Source organism: Salmo salar, chromosome ssa09 (assembly GCF_905237065.1).
Source record: "Salmo salar chromosome ssa09, Ssal_v3.1, whole genome shotgun sequence".
Taxonomy (NCBI): Eukaryota; Metazoa; Chordata; class Actinopteri; order Salmoniformes; family Salmonidae; genus Salmo; species Salmo salar.
The window spans coordinates 37,753,893-37,768,322 of NC_059450.1; the positions used below are offsets into that span (position 1 = coordinate 37,753,893).

Below are 14,430 nucleotides of genomic sequence, written 5' to 3' on the forward strand. Positions count from 1 at the left end.
ATACATGAAAACAACATGCTCACAACACACATCCATATACAGTACCAGTCAAAAGTTTGGACACACCTACTCATTCAAGGGTTTTTCTTTATTTTGACTATTTTCTACATTGTAGAATAATAGTGAAGACATCAAAACTATGAAATAACACATATGGAATCATGTAGTAACCAAAAAAGTGTTAAACAAATCAAAATATATTTTAGATTTTTTAAAGTAGCCAACCTTTGCCTTGATGACAGCTTTGCACACTCTTGGCATTCTCTCAACCAGCTTCGTGAGGAATGCTTTTCCAACAGTCTTGAAGGAGTTCTCACATATGCTGAGCACTTGTTGGCTGCTTTTCCTTTACTCTGCAGTCCAACTCATCCCAAACCATCTCAATTGGGTTGAGGTCGGGTGATTGTGGAGGCCAGGTCATCTGATGCAGCACTCCATCACTCTCACAGCCTGGAGGGGGGTTTTGGGTCGTTGTCCTGTTGAAAAACAAATGATAGTCCCACTAAGCGAAAACCAGATGGGATGGCGTATCGCTGCAGAATGCTGTGGTAGCCATGCTGGTTAAGTGTGCCTTGAATTCTAAATAAATCACAGTGTCAACTGCAAAGCACCATCACACATCCTCCATGCTTCACGGTGGGAACCACACATGCAGAGATCATCCGTTCACCTACTCTGCATCTCACAAAGACATGGTGGTTGGAACCAAAAATCTCAAATTTGGACTCATCAGACCAAAGGACAAATTTCCACGGGTCTAATGTCCATTGCTCGTGTTTTTTTCCCCTAAGCAAGTCTCTTCTTCTTATTGGTGCCCTTTAGTCCATGAAGGCCTGATTCACACAGTCTCCTCTGAACAGTTGATGTTGAGATGTGTTTGTTACTTGAACTCTGTGAAGCATTTATTTGGGCTGCAATCTGAGGTGCAGTTAACTAATGAACGTATCCTCTGCAGCAGAGGTAACTCTGGGTCTTCCTTTCCTGTGGTGGTCCTCATGAGAGCCAGTTTCATCATAGCGCTTGATGGTTTTTGCGACTGCGCTTGAAGAAACTGTCAAAGTTCTTGAAATGTTCCGGATTGACTGACCTTCTTGCCATAATATGGACTTGGTCTTCTACCAAATAGGGCTATCTTCTGTATACCACCCCTATCTTGTCACAACACAACTGATTGGCTCAAACGCAGGAAGGAAAGTAATTCCACAAATTAACAAGGCACACCTGTTAATTGAAATGCATTCCAGGTGTCTACCTCATGAAGCTGGTTGAGAGAATGCCAAGAGTGTGCAAAGCTGTCAACAAGGCAAAGGGTGGCTACTTTGGAGAATCTCAAATATAAAATATATTTTGATTTGTTTAACACTTTTTGGTTACTATATGATTCCATATGTGTTATTTCATAGTTTTGATGACTTCACTGTTATTCTACAATGTAGAAAATAGTAAAAATAAAGAAAAACCGTTGAATGAGTAGGTGTGTCCAAACTTTTGACTGGTACTGTACATGAAGAACAACATGCGCACAGCACACATACATATACAGCCGTGGCCAAAAGTTTTGAGAATGACACAAATGTACATTTTCACAAAGTCTGCTCCCTCAGTTTGTATGATGGCAATTTGCATATACTCCAGAATGTTATGAAGAGTGATCAGATGAATCGCAATTAATTGCAAAGTCCCTCTTGCCATGCAAATGAACTGAATCCCCCAAAAAACGTTTCCACTGCATTTCAGCCCTGCCACAAAAGGACCAGCTGACATCATGTCAGTGATTCTCTCGTTAACACAGGTGTGAGTGTTGACGAGGACAAGGCTGGAGATCACTCTGTCATGCTGATAGAGTTCGAATAACAGACTGGAAGCTTCAAAAGGAGGGTGATGCTTGTAATCATTGTTCTTCCTCTGTCAATCATGGTTACCTGCAAGGAAACACGTGTCGTCATCATTGCTTTGCACAAAAAGGGCTTCACAGGCAAGGATATTGCTGCCAGTAAGATTGCACCTAAATCAACCATTATTCGGATCATCAAGAACTTCAAGGAGAGCAGTTCAATTGTTGTGAAGAAGGCTTCAGGGCGCCCAAGAAAGTCCAGCAAGTGCCAGGACCGTCTCTTAAAGTTGATTCAGCTGCGGGATCGGGGCACCACCAGTACAGAGCTTGCTCAAGCAGGCAGGTGTGAGTGCATCTGCACACACAGTGAGGATAATACTTTTGGAGGATGGCCTGGTGTCAAGAAGGGCAGCAAAGAAGCCACTTCTCTCCAGGAAAAACATCAGGGACAGACTGATATTCTGCAAAAGGTACAGGGGTTGGACTGCTGAGGACTGGGGTAAAGTCATTTTCTCTGATGAATCCCCTTTCCGATTGTTTGGGGCATCCGGTAAAAAGCTTGTTCGGAGAAGACAAGGTGAGCGCTACCATCAGTCCTGTGTCATGCCAACAGTAAAGCATCCTGAGAACATTCAAGTGTGGAGTTGCTTCTCATCCAAGGGAGTGGGCTCACTCACAATTTTGCCTAAGAACACAGCCATGAATAAAGAATGGTACCAACACATCCTCCGAGAGCAACTTCTCCCAACCATCTAGGAACAATTTGGTGACAAACAATGCCTTTTCCAGCATGATGGAGCACCTTGGCATAAGGCAAAAGTGAGAATTAAGTTGCTCGGGGAACAAAACATTGATATTTTGGTTCCATGGCCAGGAAACTCCCCAGACCTTAATCCCATTGAGAACTTGTGGTCAATCCTCAAGAGGCGGGTGAACAAACAAAAACCAACAAATTCTGACAAACTCCAAGCATTGATTATGCAAGAATGTGCTGCCATCAGTCAGGATGTGGCCCAGAAGTTAATTGACAGCATGCCAGGGCGGATTGCAGAGGTCTTGAAAAAGAAGGGTCAACAGTGCAAATATTGACTCTTTGCATCAACTTCATGTAATTGTCAATAAAAGCCTTTGACACTTATGAAATGCTTGTAATTATACTTCAGTATTCCATAGAACATCTGACAAAAATATTTAAAGACACTGAAGCAGCAAACTTTGTGGAAATGTATATTTGTGTCATTCTCAAAACTTTGGCCACTACTGTACATGAAAACAACATGCACACATACATATACATGAAAACAACATGCACACAGCACACATACATATACATGAAAACAACATGCACACATACATATACATGAAAACAACAGGCACACACTACACATACAGTGAGGGAAAAAAGTATTTGATCCCCTGCTGATTTTGTACGTTTGCCCACTGACAAAGAAATGATCAGTCTATAATTTTAATGGTAGGTTTATTTGAACAGTGAGAGAACAGCAACAACAAAAAAATCCAGAAAAACGCATGTCAAAAATGTTATAAATTGATTTGCATTTTAATGAGGGAAATAAGTATTTGACCCCTCTGCAAAACATGACTTAGTACTTGGTGGCAAAACCCTTGTTGGCAATCACAGAGGTCAGACGTTTCTTGTAGTTGGCCACCAGGTTTGCACACATCTCAGGAGGGATTTTGTCCCACTCCTCTTTGCAGATCTTCTCCAAGTCATTAAGGTTTCGAGGCTGACGTTTGGCAACTCGAACCTTCAGCTCCCTCCACAGATTTTCTATGGGATTAAGGTCTGGAGACTGGCTAGGCCACTCCAGGACCTTAATGTGCTTCTTCTTGAGCCACTCCTTTGTTGCCTTGGCCATGTGTTTTGGGTCATTGTCATGCTGGAATACTCATCCACGACCCATTTTCAATGCCCTGGCTGAGGGAAGGAGGTTCTCACCCAAGATTTGACGGTACATGGCCCTGTCCATCGTCCCTTTGATGTGGTGAAGTTGTCCTGTTCCCTTAGCAGAAAAACACCCTCAAAGCATAATGTTTCCACCTCCATGTTTGACGGTGGGGATGGTGTTCTTGGGGTCATAGGCAGCATTCCTCCTCCTCCAAACACGGCGAGTTGAATTGATGCCAAAGAGCTCCATTTTGGTCTCATCTGACCACAACACTTTCACCCAGTTGTCCTCTGAATCATTCAGATGTTCATTGGCAAACTTCAGACGGGCATGTATATGTGCTTTCTTGAGCAGGGGGACGTTGCGGGCGCTGCAGGATTTCAGTCCTTCACGGCGTAGTGTGTTACCAATTGTTTTCTTGGTGACTATGGACCCAGCTGCCTTGAGATCATTGACAAGATCCTCCCGTGTAGTTCTGGGCTGATTCCTCACCATTCTCATGATCATTGCAACTCCACGAGGTGAGATCTTTCATGGAGCCCCAGGCCGAGGGAGATTGACAGTTCTTTTGTGTTTCTTCCATTTGCGAATAATCGCACCAACTGTTGTCACCTTCTCACCAAGCTGTTTGGTGATGGTCTTGTAGCCCATTCCAGCCTTGTGTAGGACTACAATCTTGTCCCTGACATCCTTGAAGAGCTCTTTGGTCTTGGCCATGGTGGAGAGTTGGGAATCTGATTGATTGATTGCGTCTGTGGACAGGTGTCTTTTATACAGGTAACAAGCTCAGATTAGGAGCACTTCCTTTAAGTGTGCTCCTAATCTCAGCTCATTACCTGTATAAAAGACACCTGAGACCAGAATTCTTTCTGATTGAGAGGGGTCAAGTACTTATTTCCCTCATTAAAATGCAAATCAATTTATAACATTTTTGACATGCGTTTTTCTGGATTTTTTTGTTGTTATCCTGTCTCTCACTGTTCAAATAAACCTACCATTAAAATTATAGACTGATCATATCTTTGTTAGTGGGCAAATGTACAAAATCAGCAGGGGATCAAATACTTTTTTCCCCTCACTGTACATATACATGAAAACAACATGCACATATACATATACATGAAAACAACATGCACACATACATATACATGAAAACAACATGCGCACAGCACACATACATGAAAACAACATGCGCACAGCACACAAATCAACTCTTACACTCATGAATAGAGAGACCCTCACACTGACTAAGACAAGTAACAAGATAATAGCACATCCTTAATAGACTATGCTGAACCATTAACCTTGGTGGCTTTGACAGACAGAAAAATAGGGACCTTTTGCTCGGTTTGTTTGTTACAAAGGTGTGTTTTGTTGGCTGGGTATAGGTGAAATCCAGGGGCATACATGTTCATTAGAGCACACAGTAAACCCGACCGAAGTGTTTCTTATTGGACAAATACAGATGGTACCTCCCTGTTTCTTCGTGTTTTCTGCCTACTGAACACAACACAATATTTCCCCCAATCCTATCTTCTCCCCAGTTCCATGCCATGGACACCTTGGATAAGACGGGTTATGACATGACACGGGCCATCGCTGCCCTGGTTCCCCAGGGAGGACCTATTCTCTGCCGGGACGAGATGGAGGAGTGGAGCGCCTCAGAGGCCAACCTGTTTGAAGAGGCCCTGGAGAAATACGGAAAAGACTTCACAGACATACAACAGGACTTTGTGAGTACAGACGAACAACGGGCAGACAGACAGGTTTCAGACAGACAGACAGGTACGGTTCTGCTGCCTTGGCTTGGACTACCCTCCACAAGGAAACTCTGATGTGCATATCACCAAATCTTCAGGGGAATTGTTGGGCTGCAGCTTGCCAGCCTGGTCCACCACAAGGGACCAATCAGATTGCATTATTTATTTGTAGAACTACTCTCACAAATGTAAAGGAAACGATGCTTACACTGAGAGGAACTGTTAAAGGCTCATAATAATGTAACTATTGGTGAGACTCAACTCAGAGACTATCAGGCAGGCATCTATTGAGAGCAGAAAAGATAATACTGCATGTCTACTGCAGCCATAGATATAGATAGTGTATGGCTATATTTCTCTCAGCCATAGATTTAGATAGTGTATGGCTATATTTCTCTCAGCCATAGATATAAATAGTGTATGGCTATATTTCTCTTCCCAAGGAAGAACCAGACTTGTGGAGGTCTACAATTTCTTTCTGAGGTCTTGGCTGATTTCTTTTGATTTTCCCATGATGTCAAGCAAAGAGGCACTCAGTTTGAAGCTAGGCCTTGAAATACATCCACAGGTACACCTCCAATTGACTCAGATGATGTCAGTTAGCCTATCAGAAGCTTCTAAAGCCATGACATAATTTCCTGGATTTTTCCAAGCTGTTTAAAGCCACAGTCAACTTAGTTAGTGTATGTAAACTTCTGACCCACTGGAATTGTGATACAGTGAATAATAAGTGAAATAATCTGTCTGTAAACAGTTGTTGGAAAAATTGCTTGTGTCACGCACAAAGTAGATGTCCTAATCGACTTGCTGAAACTATAGTTTGTTAACAAGAAATTTGTGGAGTGGTTGAAAAACGAGTTTTAATGACTCCAACCTAAGTGTATATAAACTTCCGACTTCAACTGTAGATACTGTATGGCTATATTTCTCTCAGCCATAGATATAGATAGTGTATGGGTATATCTCTTTCAGCCATAGATATAGAGAGTTTGATTATATTTCTCTCAGCCATAGATATAGATAGTGTATGGGTATATCTCTTTCAGCCATAGATATAGAGAGTTTGATTATATTTCTCTCAGCCATAGATATAGATAGTGTATGGGTATATCTCTCTCAGCCATATAGATAGATACGGTATGGCTATACAGTGCATTCGGAAAGTATTCAAACCGCTTGACTTTTTCAAAATTTTGTTACGTTTCAGCCTTATTCTAAAATGGATTAAATAAAAATAAAATAAACAAATACTCATCAATCTACACACAATACCCCATAATGACATGGCAAAAACAGGTTTTTAAAATTGTTTGCAAATGTATTAAAAACAGAAATACCTTAATTACATAATTATTCAGACCCTTTGCTATGAGACTCAAAATTAAGCTCAGGTGCATCCTGTTTCCATTGATCATCCTTGATGTTTCTACAACTTGATTGGAGTCCACCTGTAGTAAATTCAATTGATTGGACATTATTTGGAATGGCACACACCTGTCTAAATAAGGTCCCACAGTTGACAGTGCATGTCAGAGCAAAAACCAAGCCATGAGGTCGAAGGAATTGTCCATAGAGCTCAGAGACAGGATTGTATCCAGGCACAGATCTGGGGAAGGGTACCAAAACATTTCTACAGCATTGAAGGTCCCCAAGAGCACAGCGGCCTCCATCATTCTTAAATGGAAGAAGTTTGGAACCACCAAGACTCTTCCTAGAGCTGGCCAACCGGCTAAACTGAGCAATCGGGGGAGAAGGTCCTTGGTCAGGGAGGTGAGCAAGAACCCAATGGTCACTCTGATAGAGCTCCAGAGTTCCTCTGTGGAGTTGGGAAAACCTTTCAGAAGGACATCCATCTCTGCAGCAATCCACCAATCAGGCCTTTATGGTAGAGTGGCCAGACAGAAGCCACTCCTCAGTAAAAGGCACATGACAGCCCACTTGGTGTTTGCAAAAAGGCACCTAAAGGACTCAGACCATGAGAAACAAGATTCTCTGGTCTGATGAAACCAAGATTGAAGTCTTTGGCCTGAATGCCAAGCGTAATGTCTGGAGGAAATCTGGCACCATCCCTACGGTGAAGCATGGTGGTGGCAGAATCATGCTGTGGGGATGATTTTTAGCGGCAGCGACTTGCAGACTTGTCAGGATCGAAAGATGAACTGAGAAAAGTACAGAGAGATCCTTGATGAAAACCTTTTTCAGAGCGGTCAGGAACTCAGACTGGGGCGAAGGTTCACCTTCCAAAAGGACAACAACCCTAAGCACACAGCCAAGACAATGCAGGAGTGGCTTCAGGACAAGTCTCAATGTCCTTGAGTGGCCCAGAAAGAGCCCGGACTTGAACCCGATCAAACATCTCTGGAGAGACCTGAAAAAGCTGTGCAGCGACACTCCCCATCCAACCTGACAGAGCTTGAGAGGATTTGCAGAGAAGAATGGGAGAAACTCCCCAAGTACAGGTGTGCCAAGTTTGTAGTGTCATACCCAAGACTCAAGGCTATAATCGCTGCCAAAAGTGAATACTTATGTAAATGTGGTATTTAATTATTATAATTTTTTAAAATGCAACCTGTTTTTTCTTTGTCATTATGGAGTATTGTGTTTAGATTAATGAGGAAAAACAATTGAATCCATTTTACAATAAGGCTGTAACGTACTAAAATCTGGAAAAAGGGTCTGAATACTCCGAATGCACTGTAAATAATTAGCCTAAATTATGACTATCCAATCTAGTCATCACATTAGGAATAGTAGGCTACCTTACATAAGTCTGCAAATGCGATGATGCATGGAATGATTTATTATAAAGGTGAATTTTTATTGTAAAAATGAGCTTCCCCAAGCTTGAAACTAAAGTGCCGTCTATGGCTACAGAAACACCACTAGCCAAACAACTGTCTGGCTGGTGGCTCCTGAATTAAAGGGTAACTATACCAACAAATCAACATTTCTCTTATTATTATTATTTTATTTGTATTTATTTTTGGCAATCAAAACATTTTTGGAAATTGGCAATCTCTGTTTTTTGTATGGCTATATCCGGTGGTGTAGTGGTGCGTAGAGAATCTGAGGTGCAGTTAACTCTAATGAACTTATCCTCAGCAGCAGAGGTAACTCTGGGTCTTCTTTTCCTGTGGCGGTCCTCTTGAGAACCAGTTTCATCATAGCACTTGATGATTTCTGCGACTGCACTTGAAGAAACTTTCTTAAAATTTTCCGGATTGACTGACCTTTATGTCTGAAAACTTCTTTGTGATGGGGGCGGTATTTTGACGTCCAGATGAAAAGCGTGCCCAAAGTAAACTGCCTGCTACTCAGGCCCAGAAGCTAGGATATGCATATAATTGGTAGATTTGAATAGAAAACACTCTAAAGTTTATAAAACTGTTACAATTATGTCTGTGAGTATAACAGAACTTATTTGGCAGGCGAAACCCCGAGGACAAACCATCCAGGATTTTTTGTTGTTGTTGAGTTCACTGTGTTTTCCTTTCATTTTCTATGGTAAACTAGATTTATGAGGCACCTGGTTGCAGTTCCTATGGCTTCCACTAGATGTCAACAGTCTTTAGAAATTGGTTGATGTTTTTCCTTTGAGAAATGAAGAAGTACGGCTATTCAGAATGAGTGTCAAGCCAAGTGGACACTTTTGTTTGGGGCGTGCAACCTGTAGCTCGCTCCACTATGATTTTATCCACTAATGAACACAGTATATTCCGTCTTAAATTTTATCGATTATTTACGTTTTAGGATACCTAAGGATGGATTAGGAAAGTTGTTTGAAATGTTTGGACAAAGTTTACAGGTAACTTATTAGATAATTTGTAGTCATGTTGGGCGAGTTGGAACCGGTGTTTTTCTGAATCAAACGCGCCAAATAAATTGACATTTTGGGGATATAAAAAAGGACTTTATCGAACAAAAGGACCATTTGTGATGTTTCTGGGACATATTGGACTGCCAACAGAAGAAGATCTTCAAAGGTAAGGCATGAATTATATCGTTATTTCTGACTTTTGTGTCGCCACCTGCCTGGTTGAAAATTATTGTTATGCATTTGTATGGTGGGGTGCTGTCCTCAGATAATGACATGGTTTGCTTTCGCCTTAAAGCCTTTTTTGAAATCTGACACCGCGGCTGGATTAACAAGAAGTTAAGCTTTATTTTGAGATATTGCATGTGTATTTTCAAGAATGTTAAATATTTACAATTATAGCTTTTTTTGCCATAAAGACTTGGTCTTTTACCCAATAGGACTATCTTCTGTATACCACCCCTACCTTGTCACAACTCAACTGATTGGCTCAAACACATTAAGGAAAGAAATTCCACAAATTAACTTTTAACAAGGCACACCTGTTAATTGAAATGCATTCCAGGTGACTACCTCATGAAGCTGGTTAAGAGAATGCCAAGAGTGTGCAAAGCTGTCAAGGCAAAGGGTGGCTACTTTGGAGAATCTCAAATATAAAATATATTTTTATTTAACACTTTTTTGGTTACTACATGATTCCATATGTGATATTTCATGGTGTTGATGTCTTCACTATTATTCTACACGGTAGAAAATAGTAAAAATAAAGAAAAACCCTTGAATGAGTAAGTGTCCAAACTTTTGACAGGTACTGTACACTTTGAATGAGCTAAAATTATAAATCTCATATTGGTCTTTCACAGTCAGCTGTACTGTGCAGTAGGCTAATAGTAGGCCTACTATTGAAACTGATAAATCAGCCTTATTAATTGATACGGTGTATACCTCAACTACACTACTTTGATTCGCATCGTGGGGATTAAAAAGTGAGTATGCACAATGCCCACTGAAAAATAAGGGGTATAGGGCGTATAACCTCCACTTCACCACTGAATATATCTCTCTCAGCCATAGATATAGATACTGTATGGTCAGATCACTCTCAGCCATAGAGATAGATACTGTATGGTCATATCTCTCTCAGCCATAGAGATGCACTATATATATAAATGTATGTGGACACCCCTTCAAATTAGTGGATTCGGCTATTTCAGACACAGCCGTTGCTGACAGGTGTATAAAATCAAGCACACAGCCATGCAATCCCCATAGATAAACATTGGCAGTAGAATGACCTTACAGAAGAGCTCAGTGACTTTCAATGTGGCACCGTCATAGGGTGCCACATTTTCAACAAGTCAGTTCGTAAAATTTCTGCCCCGCTTGAGCTGCCCTGATCAACAGTAATTGCTGTTATTGTGACGTGAAAACGTCTAGGATCAACAACAGCTCAGTTGCGAAGTGGTAGGCCACACAAGCTCACAGAATGGGGCCGCCAAGTTCTGAAGTGCGCAGTGTGTAAAAAAATGTATCGCCTCTGTTGCACCACTCACTACTGAGTTCCTCTGGAAGCAACGTCAGCACAAGAACTGTTCGTCGGGAGCTTTATGAAATGGGTTTCCATGGCTGAGCAGCCGCACACAAGCCTAAGATCACCATGCGCAATGCCAAGCGTCGGCTGGAGTGGTGTAAAGCTCGCCGCCATTGGACTCTGGAGCAGTGGAAACGCGTTCTCTGGAGTGATGAATCACGCTTCACCATTTGGCAGTCCAACGGACCAATCAATGTTTGGCAGATGCCAGGAGAACGCTACCTGCCCAAATGCATAGTGCCAACTGTGAAGTTTGGTGGAGGAGGAATAATGGTCTGTTTTCTTTTCATGGTTCAGACTTGGCTCCTTAGTTTCGATGAAGGGAAATCTTAACGCTACAGCATACAATGACATTCTAGACAATTCTGTGCTTCCAACTTTGTGGCAAAAGTTTGGCGAAGGCCCTTTCCTGTTTCAGCATGACAATGCCCCTGTGCACAAAGTGAGGTCCACACAGAAATGGTTGGTCGAGATTGGTGTGGAAGAACTTTCTTCAACCCCATCGAACACCTTTGGGATGAATTGGAACGCAGACTGCGAGCCAGGCCTAATCTCCCAACATCAGTGCCCGACCTCACTAATGCTCTTGTGGCTGATGGAAGCAAGTCCCTGCAACAATATTCCAACATCTAGTGGAAAGACTTCCTAGAAGACTGGTGGCTGTTATAGCAGCAAAGGGGGGACCAACTCCATATTAATTCCCATGATTTAGGATTCTTTTAAATTTAACTAGGCAAGTCAGTTAAGAACAAATTCTTATTTACAATGATGGCCTACCCTGGCCAAATCCGGACAACGCTGGGCCAGTTGTGCACCGCCCTATGGATTCCCAATCACGGCCGGATGTGAGATGCAGTACCTTAGACCGCTGCGCCACTCGGGAATGAGATGTTTGATGAGCAGGTGTCCACATACTTTTGGTCATGTAGTGTATCTCTCGCAGCAATAGAGATAGATACAACTGGTTGAGCGATATATAGCCATACAGTATCTATGCTGCTGTTACCCTGAGGGGAAGGAATAAATGAGGGTTCTGCTGTCTTTACACTGTGTCTCACTCTGCCACCTGCAGGTCAATTACAGTCAGTGTAGTTCTCTGTTCTACCCAAGCCCACAGCCACAGCAAACTACGTGCTGCCATTAGGGGTGGGGCCTGCCAGCTCTAGTGTTCTGACAATTCAGTTACCTCTTTGAAACTTTTTAAAGAGAGCAGTTTTAATTCAACTATAAAATATCACTTTCCAAAGATTTTATTGAATAGAAAACATTTCGAGAAAATAGAAAATACAAAAGGTGGTGCCTTTTTAAAGCATGATGACGAAGATGTTATGCTGAGAATGTTGTCTCTCTTGTCCTCCCCTGCAGCTGCCCTGGAAGTCCCTGACCAGTATCATAGAGTATTACTACATGTGGAAGACCACAGACAGATACGTACAGCAGAAACGGTTAAAAGCAGCGGAGGCAGAGAGCAAGTTGAAGCAAGTCTACATCCCCAACTAGTGAGTATCTACAGACTGAGACAGCAGGTCCTAATGAGCTCCTCCCAAACCCCTAACGTTAACTCTTCTGAAGTCTGCAGGTCGGAAGGCTCTGTATAGGCATAAGCCGTGTAGTGGTGGAGCTTCCACCATATTGCTTACACTTTACAGGGAGCAAAATGGGACTGGCTACAGTATGTTGTGTTTCTGAGACTCTGATCCTCTGCCCACTTCCTCATAGCAACAAACCCAACCCCAACCAGCTGAGTGCTAACAGTGTGAAGCCTGGCATTGTGGGAGGCCTAGTGAATGGCTCCGGGGCTGCAGCTGGAGCCACAGTCGGAGCTGGGGGTGTCCCGGGGGTGCTACCACTGCCCCCAGGACAGACCCCAGGACAGACCCCAGGACAGACCCCAGGACTGGGCCGCGCTTGTGAGAGCTGCTACAGTGAGTACCACTCCCCTCCACCCACACTCAGTGTTTTTACTTCATTTAGACCGCATGGAAATGAGTGATTCATTCCATACTGTAGTAAGGCTCCAAGCCATTGCCTCTATGGCTGTCCTTTAACAATGGAGTGAGTTAGAGAGGGTGCGTGAGAGCGAGAGGGAGTGAGTGAGCTCAGTGTAATCTAGTCAGAGCTATTTTAGTGTTAATTAATTCAGTCTTAAATGATAAAAAAATGTCACTAACTGTGTGTGTGTGTGTGCACGTGTCTCTGCGTGTGTGTCTGTTCCCATGTATCTCTGTCTCTCTGTGTGTGTAGCCATCAGCTCATACCAGTGGTACTCGTGGGGTCCCCCCAACATGCAGTGTCGTCTATGTGCCTCCTGCTGGACCTACTGGAAGAAGTATGGAGGACTGAAGATGCCAACAAGACTGGAAGGAGAGAGGCCTGGACCCAACCGCAACAACATGGTAAACAACATGTAAACAACAACACAAAGTGAGATCATGATTAGGATGAGAAGGTTTTCCCAAGTAATGTAAACTGAGCAGGAGACACTCCTGTCCCTCCTTAATGTCAACATACAACTCTTTGTCTTGGACTCCTCTTGTCTGATTGTTGTACATTCTCTTAACTCTTTCTCCTCTTCCTCCTTCTCTTCCTCCTCCTCCTCTCCCCTCTCACTCTGTCTCTCTGGCTTCTCTCTCCCACCCCCCTCCCCTCCTGTCCAGTCTCCCCACGGTGTTCCCATGCGTCACAGCGGGAGCCCCAAATTTGCTGTAAAGACGAAACAGGCCTTCTACCTGATGACCACTCGGGTGACACGCGCCGCCCGACGCTTCTGTCAGGACATCATCAGACCACGCTTCCTTGCCAGGCACCCCTACCTCCCCCTCAACACAGCCCAAATCAAACAAGAATGTGAGTAACATACTACACCTCTACCTCCACCCCTGTCCTCCGCCCCTGTCCTCCGCCCCTATCCTCTCGCCCCTGTCCTCTCGCCCCTGTCCTCTCGCCCCTGTCCTCTCGCCCCTGTCCTCTCGCCCCTGTCCTCCGCCCCTGTCCTCCGCCCCTATCCTCCACCCCTATCCTCCACTCATTTTTTTCCGCCTTTACCTTCCCCCTCCACTCCTACCTCCCCCTCAACACAGGTAAAATCCAGGCCTATTGAGAGTACTGAGTAGACCTGGGTCCTGTTCATTAAGGCACCACACAAAGGAAAACTGAGTAAAACAGGGAGAGACTGTAATTGTCCAATAAGAAATGCCATTTTCCTTTTCTGTTGTAATTTTTTTTTAAAGGTCTTATCTAACTGGCTACTGAAATGTGACACACATACTAACCCTGTGCTGTGGTGTTTTCCAGGTGCACTGCGGTTGCCAGACGAACCCAAAAAGCCATTGCCGCTGAAGCCTGTTGACAGGAAGCCTCTGGAGTCAGTGGTCCGATATCTTGGTGGGAATCTCATTCTCACCCATCTATAGAGAAGTCTCTAATTTTCAGTCTGCTAAATGGCATATATTAAATATAATCGTCTGCTTTAGCCAGTGTTGATTTGAAATTCATAACTTTGCTGATTAAACTCAAACATC

The 14,430-nt window shown here is 43.2% G+C and overlaps 1 protein-coding gene across 2 annotated transcripts in view; it reads left to right on the forward strand.

Moving 5' to 3' along the window:
• Positions 1–14,430, forward strand: part of LOC106611285 (metastasis-associated protein MTA1) — an 88,786-nt gene that overhangs the window by 61,357 nt on the left and 12,999 nt on the right. For both annotated transcript variants that reach the window (XM_045723624.1, XM_045723625.1), the window contains 6 exons: positions 5,289–5,477; positions 12,275–12,408; positions 12,629–12,834; positions 13,154–13,305; positions 13,567–13,756; positions 14,204–14,293. In XM_045723624.1, coding sequence (XP_045579580.1) covers positions 5,289–5,477; positions 12,275–12,408; positions 12,629–12,834; positions 13,154–13,305; positions 13,567–13,756; positions 14,204–14,293 — 961 coding nt within the window. The remainder of the gene's footprint in view (positions 1–5,288; positions 5,478–12,274; positions 12,409–12,628; positions 12,835–13,153; positions 13,306–13,566; positions 13,757–14,203; positions 14,294–14,430) is intronic.